General features: G+C 42.8%; 1 protein-coding gene across 1 annotated transcript in view; it reads right to left on the bottom strand.

The window, feature by feature from the left end:
• Window positions 1–2,438: 2,438 nt before the first annotated feature.
• The window catches only part of LOC124012162 (microsomal triglyceride transfer protein-like), a 35,585-nt gene continuing 17,672 nt past the window's right edge, over window positions 2,439–20,351 (bottom strand). The window contains exons 12-17 of the mRNA XM_046325636.1: window positions 17,677–17,774; window positions 17,337–17,458; window positions 9,861–10,088; window positions 9,409–9,533; window positions 3,791–3,961; window positions 2,439–3,643 (exon numbers count right to left, since the gene is read on the bottom strand). Coding sequence (XP_046181592.1) covers window positions 3,496–3,643; window positions 3,791–3,961; window positions 9,409–9,533; window positions 9,861–10,088; window positions 17,337–17,458; window positions 17,677–17,774 — 892 coding nt within the window. The 3' untranslated portion in view covers window positions 2,439–3,495. The remainder of the gene's footprint in view (window positions 3,644–3,790; window positions 3,962–9,408; window positions 9,534–9,860; window positions 10,089–17,336; window positions 17,459–17,676; window positions 17,775–20,351) is intronic.

Here is a 20,351-nt window from a genome sequence, read left to right on the forward strand (position 1 = left end):
CAGCTATCTTTAAACACACTAAGTGGTGTCCCAACCAGTGTTTTTCTGGTCAATTTGTATAATTTCTGTAACTATAACTTTCTGCTCTACTGAATCTGCTCCTGAAAAAAATGTATCCCGGGAAAAACAAGAGGAGCAAATTGATTTACTTGGAGAGACACATAAAAGTGTTGGAGTCTGTCGAAGGGTGCAAGGTTAGCTTTCTGATGGCCCTGAAACCTCACCCGGCCTGGGCTTAAGTTCAACCTGACAGTTTGCTGGTGTGTTTACATCGTTGCCATGGAGGCAGTGAGACTGGCAGACAACCCCTCGCTCCCAGCTGCTCTCTGTACTTCCTAAAGAATCTCCTATAAGGCCCTGTTGTTGTGCTTGGATGCCAACCGGGGGCTCTGATGTCAGAACTGCGACACAAGGCCAGACACGATTTATTGCCTCACCCCGGTCAGCAAATGGGTGCACTACTCATTCAGTGCTCCTTCACACACTCACTCACTCACTCTCATATCATGCTGATTTCCAAATCAACCCCTGGCCCTTAATCCCTAGCCACTCCGTAGATCTGACAGGATTGGATAGGTGGAGGTGATATGGCGACATTTCCACCCAGCCAATCATAAGACAAGATGAAGCGATTTCCATGATGCTTATATCTCAGATTGACAAGACCGCCTACTGTAGGGGTTAGGGGTCAATTTGGCATCCAGAATCAAATCTCTCCCCTGGATGACATACTTTGCTTATGCTATATGCCATCAACACAAAGTGTCAAAAACATAACAGGACTTGGTTTCCCACATTTGATGTTTTTTTATACTATAAATCATTACTAAAGCGCAACGTTAATAGGCATGTGAAATTATTTTTAACCATATCCTGTAAACATACATTGCCTTCAGAAAGTATTCCTACCTATTGACTTATTCCACATTTTGTTGTGTTAAAGCCTGAATTTCTCCCATTCTTCCTTGCAGATTTTCAAGCTCTGTTATAACAGGGGAGCTTTGGCTGGACCACTCAAGGACTTTCACATTCTTGTTCTGAAGCCATTCCAGCATTGCTTTGGCTGTAATCTTCCTTTGCACTCTGAAGCTGGTTCTCATTAAGGATTTGCCTGTACTTGGCTCCGTTATTTGTTCCCTCTAGCCTTGCCAGTCTCTGCCCCTGAAAAGCATCCCAATGCTTCACATTAGGGTTGGTGTTAGATGGGTGATGAGCTGTGCCTGGTTTTCTCCAGACATAGTGCTTTGCATTCAGGCCACAGCGTAGTATTTGTCTCATCAGACCACAGAATCTTTTGCGTTATTCTATTCTCGAAGTCTTTCACATGCCTTTTTTGCAAACTGTTGTCATGTGCCTTTTTCACAGGAGTGGCTTCCGTCTGGCCACTCCCCCATAATGTCCAGATTGGTGAAGTGCTGCAGAGACGGTCATGTTTTCTCGCAGGTTCTCCCTTCTCTGCTAAAGCACTCTCTAGTTCTGTCAGAGTTGTCATTTGGTTCTTGGTCACCTCCCTGACCAAGGTCCTTCTTGTCCGCTTCCGGTTGCTAAGTTTGGTCGGATGGCCAGCTCTCGGCAAAGTCTGGGTAGTTCCATATTGTTTCAATTTCCCGATGATGGAGACCACTGTGCTTTTGGAAACTATATACATGGTTTTCTTCCCCAGATATATGCCTCATCACAATTCTATCATCTTGCAGATCTACAGACAGTTCCTTGGAGTTCATGGTATAGTTTCTGGTGGGCTCCAATCAAGTTGTAGTGACATCTCAAGTATGATCAAAGGAAATTAGATGCATTGGAGCTCAATTTGAAGTGTCAGAGCAAAGGGGCATGAATACTTATGTAAATTTGATCATTTATATTTCATTTTCAATACATTTGCAAAAATGTTTTAAAACAGAGTTTCACTTTGTCATTATGAGTTATTGTGTGTAGATGGGTGAGAGAAAAATATTTAATCCATTCTTAATTCTGTCTGTAACAACAAAATGTGGAATAAATCAAGGGGCATGAATACTTTGAAGGCACTATCTGTAAATATCCCTTATGTACTGTACTTATTCCCATAACTTTCTACTATGATTGTCATGCGTTACAATTGTCAACCTGAACAAGCCACACAGAAAATAATCTATTATTAACTAAAAGACATGTCAGGTAAGCCAGTGTTCTTAGCTTAACCAAGTAGGCACAACGGCCAAGTGCAGGTCAGTAATGTTATAGTGGGAAAGGTCAAAAGACAACCAGAATGGAAATAGTTTTTCATATCTTTTTAGAAAATAATCTTACACATACACACTAGTGTAATGCCAGAAAAGCACTGCATACTGTATGTACAATTTCTTATACACTTACAAGCCAATGGGGCATAGTGGTTCCAGTGCACTCTTTGTTGTTGGTCAAGTACAAACCTAACAAACTGATCTCAAACAAAAAAATATATATCAAAGGTTTATTAATGTAATAATTATAATATTAAGTCACATTTCTTAGGGATACAGGACCAAATTATGTAAATAGGTCCAATTACAAATGTAAATAAATTCATACATTTTCCTATTGATATACATGTTTAACATCCATAAATTCAAAATGATAGAAGTTAATTAAATAAATTAACCCTGTGTTATCTGGTCTCATGTAACAGCTCCTTCAAGCTTGTTACAGAGTGAATCAAGTAATGATTACATTATTTTACATTGTTACGCAATGACTTTAGTGTAATTCAATCTCTGTAGCCATGGAAACCACATCCACAAACTATAAACTGTGTAATGTGAGCATCTATGTAAATTACAGTAAATTCAACTATAGCATCAACTCACCCAAAGCTATGTACCATATTTACATAGGCGAATATGGTGTTGTATCACATAGCTATATTGGGTATATACCACATAATGTAGATGATACTCATCTACCCATATAAATAGATATGCAAACAAGAGAAATTCCTGATTTGAAATAAAAACATTGAATTAAGAATGTAAACATGTTTATGTTGTAAAAAAACATAAAAAATAAAAATCAATTTCATGTTTTTTGCCTGTGGTGCGATACAGTAGGTGTTCCTGGATAGCTTTAAAAAATAATAATAAATAACTCTCCATACAGAATTTCAAGTAGGACTCATTAAAAGAATAACCTTATTCCACTATTGTCACACTGTAAATAACGCATTGAGTTGTGGGATCGAAAGGGAGATAAATAGTAGTAAACAGCTAACAAGTTAGCCTCTATAGTTAGCAATTTTTCAGTAAACTGAACTCCGACGTAAAGCGGTGAAAACAATTGGCCCATTTTCCAATCAGATCAACAAAAAAGGCACACATTTTACAATGGTCATATCTTAGCTAGCTAGCATCCATTTATCCGCCTCATACAACACACTGTTTACACTGTGACGTAATAACAAAATAGAGTTGTTGATCCATAACTCCCTACACTCTGCAAAAGATCTTCCATCTTCTTACCGATGGATTGACCTGGAGAAGACTACCAGTCTGAGTCAAACACCCTCTTGCACATGTTGGAGTTCTCCTGGTGGAGAGGGAACTCTGAGCCAGGCAACAGCTGCTTGTGGCCCCTGCGTGACACGTAGCTCTTCCCCGATGGCAGGCTCTCGTATTTTGTTAGGGACTCACTGCAATAAGGGACTATGTCAATTCATGAGCTATGTAATCAGAGACGGCTCAGAGTGGAATTATAATGAGCCATTAACGCATTCATAATTGACTGAAAATACAATGTAGAATTCACTAGGCTGCAATTGGTCTTAGCCCTGGCCTACCTGAAGGGGAAGGTGGTCTTGTCCATCTGCATGCACACCAGGAAAGGGTACTCCGAGAATTGGACCGTGGTGATGAAGTCTAGAGACGCCTCTGTCTCAAAGCTCACCTCCATCCCAGTGCGCACAAAGTCCATGTCCACGGTCACATTCCCAGTCACCACCATGGCTCCCCTGAAAATAGACACAATTACAAAAACTCATGGGTGGATGAGAATAAATTGTTCATTTTCTCAAATTAAGATTCAATTGCATTTTGCAAGTCATTGACCAGTAAAATGCCTTTTGACTCAACATAAAATGAACAGGTGGTGACTGATGGTAGACAGAGGTGTGACAAAATCTCTTTCAAATTTGAGAATGTCTGAATATTGTCATATTAGTCTGCTTAAAATTTCTAATCAAAATGGCCACTGCCAAGCCATCTGAAAAACGTCTGTCCGTCCGTCCGTCTGTCTGTCGAAGCATGCCTTGGCAAAGATGTTTGTTCTGTTCCTATAGATAGCCTGCTGGTCTATTATCAGAGGAGAGGAGGTACATTACGACTGCCCCTGATCCATACACCTGCCTCTGCCATTCCCCTCATTGACTTTGACCCAACACAGAATGCCACCTAAAATGCCATTGCAAAACAAAGACCAAGAAAGCAGCAGAAGTCTATCTACAGTATCTGGATCAGTGTCCCTCGTTTAGGAAGTCATAAATCGAGCAAATGTCATTTCTTCAACTAGTATATTTGAAGGAACAATCCCAATGGCACTAAGATCAGACCAACCAAATCAGATCTTGGGTAACATCATTTTTACTAGACAAAACAACTTGACATTGTCAAGACAAGACCATTAGGCTCAAATAGGTGATTCAAGCACTGGAATTAAATGCCTCGTGGTAGGATTGCTGATCTATGATCAGTTTTGCCTTTTTGAATAAGATTACAACATGGACAGGGGAGACCTGATCCTAGTCGGAGATGCTTTGGGGGAATTCCGACCAGAGTTAAGCGTGTTTAAATGGAACCTAATTCCCTTTTATGCACTTTCCTCTCTATGAGTGTTCCAGCCTTTAAATGAGGATTAGCATTAGAATAGCATGCTATTCACCCGTTATTCGTTTGGGGTTTAGATCAAAGAAATGAAGGTGTGGCGGAGGTGTGTCTACACTGTATTCTGACCTTTACTCCCTCATAATTCCACCACCTTTATACGCAATGAAATGATGTGGTTGAGGAATCTGTCGGTTCCATGTGGAACATCTCATTTATTTTTTTCAGAAAGAATTAACACCATTGTCCATGCAATGTAATTTACAAAAATTGTTAAGAGCTATTGATAAGGGCTAGGTAAATGAGTAAACCATTTGGATAAGTGGATTGTAAATATAAATTACAATTGTTTTAGATATATTTTACCTTATGAACACTGGAGACAAATGCAAAACCAGTCATATGGCAGCAAACTGAAGCATATCGACATATCAACTTTTCCACAGTGAAGTTGATGAAATGCTGGCCTTAAACTTGGGATGAAACTTGGAGACCTAGCTATAGGCTTCTGTAGCCATGAGCAAATGCAGTATAGTGCCAAACCTACTGAGTTGATTTTTTTCAATTATAATATACCTTTCACTGTATTTTTTACAATTTGTATTGTATAAAATATTAGCCACTATCGGTAGCCACCATCAGTTATACCTACATACATTTATAACGGTCACTGACTTTAGTGTTAGTTTTCTTACATTTTGTATCATTCCATTACATCGTTAGTTTACCCATCTTTTCTGTGTCACATTAGTGTGGCTGTTCCTGGCAATAGTGGATCATATACATAAATAAGAATTTGTTCTTAACTGACTTGCCTTGTTAAATAAAGGTAAATAAGTGTATTAAGCTAACATATTACAAGTTGTGCAATAATTTGGGACATGTAGCCTATCTTAATCATTCAGAAACGCAGACCAGCAGTTAAAACCTGGAGCTTGGCTCACGATGACTGGACAGTCTTCATCACAGTTCTATGATTAGTGAGAATTATTAGGGTAGATTTTTACATCTACTGTTCAACCCCAATTGTACACTTTTCTGACCTTCCAATATTTCAGGGATTTAACAATTGAATATGCCAACTTTCAGGATGAATCACCAATATATTGTGTGTAACAGACTCTCCAAACATTTTTTTTGTATTATTCATAAATACTTTCCTAACCCTAAGTGATATACAAGATCAGAGTATTTCTTTCATCAACCAATTGGTGCTGAAAAGGACACAAATATGCGTGTATTTACATGGTTTTCTTTCATTGATCCCTAATACTCTGAACCGATCTCGCCATATATTCTACTGAGTCTGTCGAGAAAATTCTAATTAAAAAGGTACACCAAATTTAAAGGGATGGCTTTAGATAAATGTACTGAAAAACCTATTGAATGAAAACTCCAAGATAAAATCTGTTGGCCAGCGGGAGTGTTCAAATTGATTCGGCGCACAAAAGGGAACCAAGCCTACAAAGCCTGTTACACACCAGGTAAGTCTGAATACTAACTTCTGAGAAGTGCGTAGGAAAGGCGTGCGAAGGAAAAGGTGTACATTTACTAAAATGAATATGGTCCCTGATTCCTGTAAAGCCTTGGAACTGTAAAGCACCCATCTAGATTCTAACAATTCCATCTCCATTTTATCACTGGATGATGTCACACATTTATCGACTTGATCAGTTAGGGCGAGTGATGAGCTCTACAGCAGTCTCACAACTCAATCGCTGGTTGGAAACTGTTTTCTGCCCCTCCCAAAAGATAGAATTTGTAGATATTTGGCCCTCTTTCTGGGACTCACCCTCAAACAGGACCAAGCCTGGCCTGCTGAGGAGTGACGAACTCCATCCTAGCTGGAGGGGTGCTTAAGCATGATGAATTTACTGTGTTAAATGAGGCCTCACCTCCTGGTTACACTAGTGACCATATCCCCCACGCATCCCGCAAAGGCAGAGGTGTTCCTAACATTTACGATAGCAAATTACATGGGAAAGTCCACAGACCCACTCCAAAATGCTTTTGGAGCCATCATCAACTCAGTGGGTTTTGTCCAACATGTCTCCGGACCTACTCACTGCCACAGATCATGATCATTAGAAAGCAAATTACAGACTCCTCTTTAAATCTGCGTATTTCTCCAAAGCTTAGTTGTCCTGAGTCTGCAAAACAATGCCAGGACCTAAGATCAAGGGAGACACTCAAGTTTTTGGCCTCTTGGCCTCTAAACCTTCAAGCTGCATACTGGACCCTATTCCAACTAAACTACTGAAAGAGCAGCTTCCTGTACTTGGCCTTCTCCTATTTTGAACATAAAAAGCACTTCCCTATCCACCGGATGTGTACCAAACTCACTAAAAGTGGCAGTAATAAAGCCTCTCTTGAAAAAGCCAAACCTTGACCCAGAAAATATTTGAAAACTAATCGGCCTATCGAATCTCCCATTCCTCTCAATTTCTTTAAAAAAAAGCTGTTGCGCAACAACTCACTGCCTTCCCGAAGACAATCAATGTAATACCAAATGCTTTAGTCTGGTTTTAGACCCCATTATAGCACTGAGATTGCACTCATAAAGGTGGTAAATTACCTTTTAATGGCGTCAGACCAAGCTCCTAGACCTTAGCGCTGCTTTTGATACCATCGATCACCACATTCTTTTGGAGGGATTGTAAACCCAAATATGTCTACACGGACAAGTTCTGGCCTGGTTTAGATATTATCTGTCGAAAGATATCAGTTTGTCTGTGTGAATGGTTTGTCCTCTGTCAAATCAACTGTAAATTTCGGTGTTCCTCAAGTTTCCGTTTCAGGTCCACTATTGTTTTCACTATAAATTTTACCTCTTGGTGATGTTAACTTTCACTGCTAAGCGGACGATACACAGCTGTACATTTCGATGAAACATGGTGAAGCCCCCAAATTCTCCTCCCTGGAAGCCTATGTTTCAGACTTAGACAAAAACTTAGACAAAACAGAAATGTAAGTCCTAGGTCCCAAGAAACAAAGAGATATTTTGTTGGATCTGACAATTAATCTTGATGGTTGTACATTCGTCTCAAATAAAACTGAAGGACCTCTGCGTTACTCTGGACTCTGGATCTCTCTTTTGACTTACAAAGAATATTTCAAGTACAGCCTTTTCCCATTTTCGTAACATTGCAAAATCAAAAACTTTCTGTCCAAAAATGATGCAGAAAAATGTATCCATGCTTTTGTCACTTCTAGATTAGACTACTGCAATGCTCTACTTTCTGGCTACCCGGATAAAGCACTAAATAAACTTCAGTTCGTGCTAACCACGGCGGAAAATGTGATCAAATTACTCCAGTGCTAGACTCTCTACACTGGCTTCCTGTTAAAGCTAGGGCTGATTTCAAGGTTTGACTGCTAACCTGTGCTTTGGCAAAGTGGGTGGGGTTATATCCTGCCTGTTTGGCCCTGTCCGGGAGTATCGTCAGACAGGGCCACAGTGTCTCCCGACTGCTCCTGTCTCAGCCTCCAGTATTTATGCTGCAATAGTTTGTGTCGGGAGGCTAGGATCAGTCTTATATCTGGAGTATTTCTCCTGTCTCATCCGGTGTCCTGTGTGAATTTATGTATTCCCTCTCTCCTCTCCTCCTGGCTAGTTTCAACTGTTCTGCCTGCGGCTATGGAACACTGACCTGTTCACTGGATGTGATACCTTGTCCCGGACCTGCTGTTTTGGACTCTCTCTCTCTACTGCTGAATGGTCGGCTATGAAAAGCCAACTGACATTTACTCCTGAGGTGCTGTCCTGTTGCACCCTCTACAACCACTGATTATTATTATCTGACCCTGCTGGTCATCTATGAACATTTGAACATCTTGGCCATATACTGTTATAATCTCCACCCGGCACAGCCAGAAGAGGACTGGCCACCCCTCAGAGCCTGGTTCCTCTCTAGGTTTCTCCCTCGGTTCTGGCCTTTGTAGGGAGTTTTTCCTAGCCACCGTTATTCTTCATATGCATTGCCTGCTGTTTGTGGTTTTAGGCTGGGTTTCTGTACAGCACTTTTTGACATTTCCTGATGTAAAAATGGCTTCATAAATACATTTGATTGATTGATATTATCTGGTTGAAATGGCTATTGTGTTTGCATTAACAGGAAGCATCAATCAGTCAACTAGTCTAATCTAGAGCTGAATGAAATGTCACCTTCACATATATCTGATGAGACAAGAATAGTCACATCACCATTCGCGAACATGCTCTATGAATCAGTGTATGAAAAGAATCCGTCGTCATTTTTAGATCAACCCTTAACGTCAATCCTCACCATTATCAATCATGTATTACCAATTGAGTTTGTAAATGTTGAGCATGTCAGCTTAAGCATAACTTACCTTTAAAATTCAGTTGTTCTATAACACGCATTGGATTGAATTTTGGCCTATTTCTCTAATCTGAGCCCACCCAAAACCTTTTGTCATTATCGTGCGATGATTATTAAAAACTATCCAATGATAAGCATGACTGAGTACAATCAGGCAACATATGAGAAGAATGATCAAATTAAAAAAGTGTTTCTGTTATCATCCTGCCCATCACTATTGAACCCAGGTTCCCAACCTGTTGTTGACGCTGGTCTTTGACTCCCTGTACCACAGGCTGACCTCCATGCCTCCTGAGATGTCAATGGCCAAGCCACCCTGGAACTCGGCATTGGCCTTCAGCCCAGACTGAAGCTGGATGACCTGAAAGAGAGAATGAGAAAACAGGAGTAAAATCACAATAGCTGCTTGCCCGTCCGGGCCAGTGAGTGCTAGTGTCAGAATGGTTTGAAACCAAGTGGCTGAAGAAGGCACTGACAACTAAAATGTGGCCTAGGCGGATACCAACACCTATAATAGTTTAACTGAGTCTATATGAAGAAAATTGTTAAAAATGTCTGAGATATGAGCGACTTTATATGATACAGTAGAACATTTTATTTGTGTGGTGTCATTAAAAAAATACACTTTAAATAAAGTTTGATTGATCGATTGACTGATTGGTTGATTAATTGATTTAAGGGTGCCAACCTGAGAGTGGTCAGTGAGCAGGATCAGGCCCTTTACCACGTTCATGGGCTCGCCGGACATGGAGAACATCTTGGACATGAGGTCACTGTAGCCCTTGAAGAAGGTCACAGGCCGCAGCTGGACGTCGAAAAGCAGAGCCGACATCCCAGCAAAGGACTCCAGGTCCTCCTCGCCTTCGTCCGGCTTGGCCGCGATCAGGGACTCCATGCCTTGGGCCTCAATTGCCACCTGGACAGCGAGAGATCAAATATGGCAGTCAGATCCTAACTGTCAACAAGTCGGCACTGTTGGTTGGTTCATCTTCCTTAGTTGAGTAAAGCAAGTCATTCTAAGGTGATGTTGCCCCTAAATACTGATCTTGGATCAGTTTAGCATGTTCTCCAATAAAATAAGCTGTACCTACGACAAACTTAACCTAAGAGCGTGCAAAATCTTAGCTTCTGCTCTTCTACATGATTAGATGTACAGTGGGTATCATAAGTATTCACCCCCTTTGGATTTCTTCACATTTTATTGTGTTACAAAGGTTTCTTTTTTTTGTTGTTGCCAATGATCTACAGAAAATACTCTAATCTCAAAGTGAAAGAAAGAATTATATATATTTGCACACCAATATTTGCACACCAATATTGCACACCAATATTTGGCCATTATTCTTTTTAAAATTATTCAAACTCTGTCAAGATGTTGGGGATCATGGCTTGACAACAATGTTCAAGTCTTGCCATAGATTTTCGAGCAGATTCAAGTCAAAACTGTAGCTTGGCCACTCAGGAACATTCACTGTCTTATTGGTAAGCAACTCCAATGTAGATGTGGCCTTGTGTTGTAGGTTATTGTCCTTTTGAAAGATAAATTCATCTTGCAGTGTTTGGTGTAAAGCAGACTGAAGCAGATTTTCCTCTAGGATTTTGCCTGTCCTTAGAACCATCGCTTTTCTTTTTATCCTAAAAACCTTCACAGTATTTGCCGATGTCAAGCACACCCATAGCATGATGCAAACACCACCATGCTTGAAAATGAGGCAGTTACTCAGTGATGTGTTTTGTTTCCCCCATACATTAAGGCTTTGCAGTTAGGCCAAAAAAGTGTGTTTTTTTGCAGTATTACTTTAGTGCCTTGTTGCATACAGGATGCATGTTTTGGAATATTTCTATTCCAAAAAGAATAAAAAACGTCAGACACAGAATTTTCCTAGAGGGAAACCTGGTTTGAGGGGGAAACCTTTCCACCAGACACTGGAAGATGGAATTCACCTTTCAGCAGGACAATAACCTAAAACACTTAAAAAGGTCAAATCTCCAATGGAGTTGCTTACCAAAAAGATAGTGAATGTTCCTGAGTGGCTAAGTTACGTTTGGACTTAAATCCGCTTCAAAATCTAATGGCAAGAGCTGAAAATGGTTGTCTAGCAATGATCAACAATCAACATGAATTTTGAAAATAATAAATTGGAAAATGTTGTACAATCCAGGTGTGGAAAGCTCTTCGAGACTTATCCAGAAAGACCCACAGCTGTAATCACTGCCAAAGGTGATTCTAATGTGTACTGACTCAGGCGGTTGAATACTTATCTAATAAAGATATATTAGTGTTATATTTTTCATATAATTTCTTTGTTTACAAATGTTAGAATCCCCCTTCCCCCCACTTTGACAGTCTTTTGTAGATTATTGACAAAAAAATTACAATTACGCCTCCCGAGATTCTGGGTTTGAGCCCAGGCTCTGTCACAACCAGCCTTGACTGGGAGGCCCATGGGGCGGCACACAATTGGCCCAGCTTCGTTCGAGTTAGGGAGGGTTTGGCTGGCAGGGATATCCTTGTCTCATTGCGCACTAGCGACTCCTGTGGCAGGCCGGGCGCAGTGCGCGCTGACCAGGTCGCCAGGTGTACGGTGTTTCCTCTGACACATTGGTGCGGCTGGCTTCCGGGTCGGATGGGCATTGCGTCAAAAAGCAGTGCGGCTTGGTTACGTTGTGTTTCGGAGGACGCATGGCTCTCGACCTTAGCCTCTCCCGAGTCCGTATGGGAGTTACAACGATGAGACAAGACTAACTACTACCAATTGGATACCACAAAATTGGGGAGAAAAAAAGGGGGTAAAAAAAGACAATTAAATTAATTTTAATCCCACTTTGTAACAACAAAATGCGGAAAAAGTCAAGGGATCTCCATATCCGGCTTCTTCACTTGAGGGATTGTCTAAGACCAGCCACCGGACAGCTGATGAAACTGGGGAGTATTTCTGTCTGTAATAAAGCTCTTTTGTGGGGAAAAAAGTATTCTGATTGGCTCTCCAGTGGGTGGGCCTATGCCATCCCAGGCCCACCCATGACTGGGCACCTGCATAGTCATGTGAAATCCATAGATTAGAGCCTAACAGACGTATTTCAATTGACTGATTTCCTTATATGAACTGTAAAATTGTTGAAATTGTTGAAAATTGTTACATGTTGAGTTGATATTTTTGTTCAGTATAGTTATCACTAGATACCTGGCTAATAGCCAGCCCTTGAGATACCTAGTTGACTGAAATATCTGTGACTATTTACCAGTTGTACACCCATTCTCCAAGTGTCAGGGGGTTTTTGTTTGGGGGATATCTGTTGACACGGCAGGAGACGAGGGATGTTTAGAAAATTCTGACTGTCAATTGCGTCTCTCTGCCTCTTGCTACTGTAGGTCTCTGGTGAGCTAGTTTGTTTCACCTTTCTATGTCCTGGGCGGAGTTTCCCGTTGGACAGAGAAGTGAATTAATGCGCTGCCAACATGCCAATTCCGGGGGAAAAGGCAAACATAACGAGCATACATGAATTACTCATGATTCCACTTGTTCGCAGAGGTAGGCATGATTAGCACTCAGATCAAGAAGCCTCCTGAGCATCGATCAATGCTGGGAACGTAATAATAAATGGGTAAACGATAATTAACTGAACAAAAAGGTGTGTAAACGCTTTTTCACAAATAAACAAGGTACGTAAATGGTGTTTACCCTCCACCTGGTTGGGTCTGGCAAACCCCATTCATAAACATCAATATCTTGCCAGGAAGAAGTATTCTTTATAATAGCTACATTTGCCCGGCATTTTAGCAATCCAATTGACCTTTGCTGCGCATAATCAGTCAGTTCTGTAGCTGCCTGGCAACAGTGTGGGTGGAGCGGTTCCGGTTGGATCGAGTGGTCGCATCTGCACGTCGCTCCAACGGGTAGTATAACTTTTTCATTATATTTCATTATATCACAACGGTTTGATTTGTCTTATCTTAGCAATTTCTTCTCAGCTAGCTACATAGCCGTCTTTGTATCAAAGATAATTGCGTAATTATCGTATTTCGCCGTCCTAACGTAGTCTTCACTAGCCAGCTAGCTAACGTCCACTGATTAGCTGCACTGGAGAAACTATTACACTCAACTGAACGACTTGATTAGTTTAGTGTTAGCTAGCTACATAGCTGTCTTTGCTGTCTTCGTATCATCGTATCATCGTATCCAAGATAATTGTGTTGTTTAGGTTTAGAGTGTGTAGTCTTAGAGTGATTATCTTAATTTACCGAGGTTAGCTAGCCAGCTATTTGTCGTCCTTAACGTAGGTGACTCTGCTAGCTAGCCAACAGCTAGCCAACGCTAGCCAACGTCTTCTGTATAGAACTCAACTACCCGGTCGCATTCACAGGTTGTATCACATTTTCACTTCATTTCATTACAGTACAACGGTTTGATTTGTTTGATCGTAGCTAGCTACTTAGCTAGCTACATAGCCGTCTTTGTATCAAAGATAATTGTGTAGTCTAGAGCGATTTTCTAGGTTCGCTAGCCATCTATTGTCGTTCTTTTAACGCAACGTAACGTAAACAACACTGCTAGCTAGCCTGCTAGCCCCCGAATAGCAACACTGCAGAAACTATTACACTCAACGGAACGACTTGATTAGTGTAGTGTCAACAACGCACCCACTGCCAGCTGGCCTACTTCAGCAGTACTGTATCATTTTAATCATTTTAGTCAATAAGATTCTTGCTACGTAGCTTAACTTTCTGAACATTCGAGACGTGTAGTCCACTTGTCATTCCAATCTCCTTTGCATTAGCGTAGCCTCTTCTGTAGCCTGTCAACTATGTGTCTGTTTATCCCTGTTCTCTCCTCTCTGCACAGACCATACAAACGCTCCTCACCGCGTGGCCGCGGCCACCCTACTCTGGTGGTCCCAGCGCGCACGACCCACGTGGAGTTCCAGGTCTCCGGTAGCCTCTGGAACTGCCAATCTGCGGTCAACAAGGCAGAGTTCATCTCAGCCTATGCCTCCCTCCAGTCCCTCGACTTCTTGGCACTGACGGAAACATGGATCACCACAGACAACACTGCTACTCCTACTGCTCTCTCTTCGTCCGCCCACGTGTTCTCGCACACCCGAGAGCGTCTGGTCAGCGGGGTGGTGGCACCGGGATCCTCATCTCTCCCAAGTGGTCATTCTCTCTTTCTCCCTTACCCATCTGTCTATCGCCTCCTTTGAATTCCATGCTGTCACAGTTACTAGCCCTTTCAAGCTTAACATCCTTATCATTTATCGCCCTCCAGGTTCCCTCGGAGAGTTCATCAATGAGCTTGATGCCTTGATAAGCTCCTTTCCTGAGGACGGCTCACCTCTCACAGTTCTGGGCGACTTTAACCTCCCCACGTCTACCTTTGACTCTTTCCTCTCTGCCTCCTTCTTTCCACTCCTCTCCTCTTTTGACCTCACCCTCTCACCTTCCCCCCTACTCACAAGGCAGGCAATACGCTCGACCTCATCTTTACTAGATGCTGTTCTTCCACTAACCTCATTGCAACTCCCCTCCAAGTCTCCGACCACTGCCTTGTATCCTTTTCCCTCTCGCTCTCATCCAACACCTCCCACACTGCCCCTACTCGGATGGTATCGCGCCGTCCCAACCTTCGCTCTCTCTCCCCCGCTACTCTCTCCTCTTCCATCCTATCATCTCTTCCCTCCGCTCAAACCTTCTCCCACCTATCTCCTGATTCTGCCTCCTCAACCCTCCTCTCCTCCCTCTCTGCATCCCTTGACTCTCTATGTCCCCTATCCTCCAGGCCGGCTCGGTCCTCCCCTCCCGCTCCGTGGCTCGATGACTCATTGCGAGCTCACAGAACAGGGCTCCGGGCAGCCGAGCGGAAATGGAGGAAAACTCGCCTCCCTGCGGACCTGGCATCCTTTCACTCCCTCCTCTCTACATTTTCCTCCTCTGTCTCTGCTGCTAAAGCCACTTTCTACCACGCTAAATTCCAAGCATCTGCCTCTAACCCTAGGAAGCTCTTTGCCACCTTCTCCTCCCTCCTGAATCCTCCGCCCCCCCCTCCTCCCTCTCTGCAGATGACTTCGTCAACCATTTTGAAAAGAAGGTCGACGACATCCGATCCTCGTTTACCAAGTCAAACGACACCGCTGGTTCTGCTCACACTGCCCTACCCTGTGCTCTGACCTCTTTCTCCCCTCTCTCTCCAGATGAAATCTCGCGTCTTGTGACGGCCGGCCGCCCAACAACCTGCCCGCTTGACCCTATCCCCTCCTCTCTTCTCCAGACCATTTCCGGAGACCTTCTCCCTTACCTCACCTCGCTCATCAACTCATCCCTGACCGTTGGCTACGTCCCTTCCGTCTTCAAGAGAGCAAGAGTTGCACCCCTTCTGAAAAAACCTACACTCGATCCCTCCGATGTCAACAATTACAGACCAGTATCCCTTCTTTCTTTTCTCTCCAAAACTCTTGAACGTGCCGTCCTTGGCCAGCTCTCCCGCCATCTCTCTCTGAATGACCTTCTTGATCCAAATCAGTCAGGTTTCAAGACTAGTCATTCAACTGAGACTGCTCTCCTCTGTATCACGGAGGCGCTCCGCACTGCTAAAGCTAACTCTCTCTCCTCTGCTCTCATCCTTCTAGATCTATCGGCTGCCTTCGATACTGTGAACCATCAGATCCTCCTCTCCACCCTCTCCGAGTTGGGCATCTCCGGCGCAGCCCACGCTTGGATTGCGTCCTACCTGACAGGTCGCTCCTACCAGGTGGCGTGGCGAGAATCTGTCTCCTCACCACGCGCTCTCACCACTGGTGTCCCCCAGGGCTCTGTTCTTGGCCCTCTCCTATTCTCGCTATACACCAAGTCACTTGGCTCTGTCATAACCTCACATGGTCTCTCTTATCATTGCTATGCAGACGACACACAATTAATCTTCCTTTCCCCCTTCTGATGACCAGGTGGCGAATCGCATCTCTGCATGTCTGGCAGACATATCAGTGTGGATGACGGATCACCACCTCAAGCTGAACCTCGGCAAGACGGAGCTGCTCTTCCTCCCGGGGAAGGACTGCCCGTTCCATGATCTCGCCATCACGGTTGACAACTCCATTGTGTCCTCCTCCCAGAGCGCCAAGAACCTTGGCGTGATCCTGGACAACACCCTGTCGTTCTCAACTAACATCAAGGCGGTGGCCCGTTCCTGTAGGTTCATGCTCTACAACATCCGCAGAGTACGACCCTGCCTCACACAGGAAGCGGCGCAGGTCCTAATCCAGGCACTTGTCATCTCCCGTCTGGATTACTGCAACTCGCTGTTGGTTGGGCTCCCTGCCTGTGCCATTAAACCCCTTCAACTCATCCAGAACGCCGCAGCCCGTCTGGTGTTCAACCTTCCCAAGTTCTCTCACGTCACCCCGCTCCTCCGTTCTCTCCACTGGCTTCCAGTTGAAGCTCGCATCCGCTACAAGACCATGGTGCTTGCCTACGGAGCTGTGAGGGGAACGGCACCTCAGTACCTCCAGGCTCTGATCAGGCCCTACACCCAAACAAGGGCACTGCGTTCATCCACCTCTGGCCTGCTCGCCTCCCTACCACTGAGGAAGTACAGCTCCCGCTCAGCCCAGTCAAAACTGTTCGCTGCCCTGGCCCCCCAATGGTGGAACAAACTCCCTCACGACGCCAGGACAGCGGAGTCAATCACCACCTTCCGGAGACACCTGAAACCCCACCTCTTTAAGGAATACCTAGGATAGGTTAAGTAATCCCTCTCACCCCACCCCCCCTAAGTTTTAGATGCACTATTGTTAAGTGACTGTCCCACTGGATGTCATAAGGTGAATGCACCAATTTGTAAGTCGCTCTGGATAAGAGCGTCTGCTAAATGACTTAAATGTTAAATGAATGAGTGAGCTCGCCTGGCAACCAGTCTGCATGGAAATTAGATCATATCTCATATTAACATATTTGATATTTCCTGTTCTCTTCTCATTTTAATTCAAGTATTTTCAACTACAAACTTGAGAAAATGTCTGATTGAAGGTATTCCAGTACTTGAATTTCAGAGTGCCAAACTCAAGTACTTTAAGCACCTCAAACACCTTGTGAGAACCCTGGAATACTTTATGAAGGCACTGTAAATATAATATTTTCTTCATTATCAATTCACAAATTCATTCTCATTACCTGGAGGCCATGTAGCAGGGCGCCATTACTGGCTCCGTAGATGTTCATGTTGCTCCTCCTGAGGACCCCAGAACCAGAGTACAGAATGTCCAGACTGTAGGTGGTCGTGGCATCAGCGGTACCTGCAGGAAGTTGACTTAGTTATAAATATAATTATACAGTACATAAAATGGAACCTGTGACTGTGTCTCATGGCAGCAATGACTAATCAACAAGACTATGAACTTGATCCATATATGATTATATCACATAGCTGTATTGATTATTCTTTAAAATGTACAAAAAAATCCTTAGTTTTTCATTTATATTGAACAGGAGAAAGGTGGAGGGGGCCACTTACGTGCCATGAAGCCAGAGAAAGCAGAGGATGACCCAACCTTGGAGAAGCGGTCATAGTTGTGGGAGATCATGTCCTTCATGGCTTGCCGTAGAATTTTGCTGGAAATTGTAGCGACCAATAGAAATTAAATGGTAAATAATGCATTGTGTCATTTCGGAGTCACTTTTATTGTAAATAAGAATATAATACTCCTACATTAATGTGGATGTTAGCATGATTACAGATAATTCTGAATGAATTATAATGATGACTGAGAAAGTTAGAGGCATAAATATCATACCTCCCAAAAATGCTTACCTCCCTTTTATTGTAATGGTGAGCGGTTATGTCTTTGGGGTATGATATTTGTGCGTCCATAACTAACACACATCATTATTCACGATTCATTCAAGATTATGCGTAATCACGCTAGAATCTACATTCACGTAGAAGTGTTTAGAAACATATTGTATTCTTATTTATAAGTGACTTCAAAATGACAAAATACATTTACCTATATCTATTGGGCACAAATTAACATGAAACATCCAGCAAATGTATCCAACATGTTTGTAGAGTCACAAGCTTGATGCAATCAATTGTGTGCTTGGAATATGGGATCAAATACTGGTCATGTTGACATCAATGTCCATCACAGTTGTGTAAAGTTGGCTGGTGGACCATTTGTGCTAGGAATATGGGACCAAATACTAAACCTTTGACTACTTCAACACACAAGACAACAATAAGCAACACAAATATTGGCACACAAACACGCATACACAAACACACTATACATGGATTTAGTACTGTAGATACAGTGGGGCAAAAAAGTATTTAGTCAACCAGCAATTGTGCAAGTTCTCTCACTTAAAAAGATGAGAGAGCCCTGTAATTTTCATCATAGGTACACTTCAACTATGACAGACAAAATTTGAAAAGAAATCCAGAAAATCACATTGTAGGATTTTTAATGAATTTATTTGCAAATTATGGTGGAAAATAAGTATTTGGTCACCTACAAACAAGCAAGATTTCTGGCTCTCACAGACCTGTAACTTCTTAAGAGGCTCCTCTGTCCTCCACTCGTTACCTGTATTAATGGCACCTGTTTGAACTTGTTATCAGTATAAAAGACACCTGTCCACACCCTCAAACAGTCACACTACAAACTCCACTATGGCCAAGACCAAAGAGCTGTCAAAGGACACCAGAAACAAAATTGTAGACCTGCACCAGGCTGGGAAGCCTGAATCTGCAATAGGTAAGCAGCAGGGTTTGAAGAAATCAACTGTGGGAGCAATTATTAGGAAATGGAAGACATCAAGACCACTGATAATCTCCCTCGATCTGGGGCTCCACGCAAGATCTCACCCCGTGGGGTCAAAATGATCACAAGAATGGTGAGCAAAAATCCCAGAACCACACGGGGGGACCTAGTGAATGACCTGCAGAGAGCTGGGACCAAAGTAACAAAGCCTACCATCAGTAACACACTACGCCTCCAGGGACTCAAATCCTGCAGTGCCAGACGTGTCCCCCTGCTTAAGACAGTACATGTCCAGGCCCGTCTGAAGTTTGCTAGAGAGCATTTGGATGATCCAGAAGAAAATTGGGAGAATGTCATATGGTCAGATGAAACCAAAATATAACTTTTTGGTAAAAACTCAACTCGTTGTGTTTGGAGGACAAAGAATGCTAAGTTGCATCCAAAGAACATCATACCTACTGTGAAGCATGGGGGTGGAAACATCATGCTTTGGGGCTGTTTTTCTGCAAAGGGACCAGGACGACTGATCCGTGTAAAGGAAAGAATGAATGGGGCCATGTATCGTGAGATTTTGAGTGAAAACCTCCTTCCATCAGCAAGGGCATTGAAGATGAAACGTGTCTGGGTCTTTCAGCATGACAATGATCCCAAACACACCATCCGGGCAACGAAGGAGTGGCTTCGTAAGAAGCATTTCAAGGTCCTGGAGTGGCCTAGCCAGTCTCCAGATCTCAACCCAATAGACAATCTTTGGAGGGAGTTGAAAGTCCGTGTTACCCAGCAACAGCCCCAAAACATCACTGCTCTAGAGGAGATCTGCATGGAGGAATGGGCCAAAATACCAGCAACAGTGTGTGAAAACCTTGTGAAGACTTACAGAAAACGTTTGACCTCTGTTATATATACCATTTGTTGGCAATGACAAAGTATTGAGATAAACTTTTGTTATTGACCAAATACTTATTTTCCACCATAATTTGCAAATAAATTCATTAAAAATCCTACAATGTGATTTTCTGTTTTTTTTCTCCCCCATGTTGTCTGTCACAGTTGAAGTGTACCTATGATGAAAATTAGAGGCCTCTCTCACCCTTTTAAGTGGGAGAACTTGCACAATTGGTGGCTGACTAAATACTTTTTTGCCCCACTGTAGTTGTCATGACGTTGACCTGGGGGTAGGTTCATGACAGCCATAAATACCTCTTCCCCCCTTTTTTCTCTCTCTACCCTACTGATGTTACATTTGCAAACCCCTTAGTTAACATAGAGATTCTGGGAACATCAGAAGGTCGGGGGAAATAAACTATATTATGGTATTCCGACCAATTGAACATATGCGGTGGTACTTAATGAATATGATGTCAGTTCGGTTGTCATCTGAGACATTCTCATCAATGATAAGATGACAAAGTCTACAGTGGAAAGT

Source organism: Oncorhynchus gorbuscha, linkage group LG24 (assembly GCF_021184085.1).
Source record: "Oncorhynchus gorbuscha isolate QuinsamMale2020 ecotype Even-year linkage group LG24, OgorEven_v1.0, whole genome shotgun sequence".
NCBI lineage: Eukaryota > Metazoa > Chordata > Actinopteri > Salmoniformes > Salmonidae > Oncorhynchus > Oncorhynchus gorbuscha.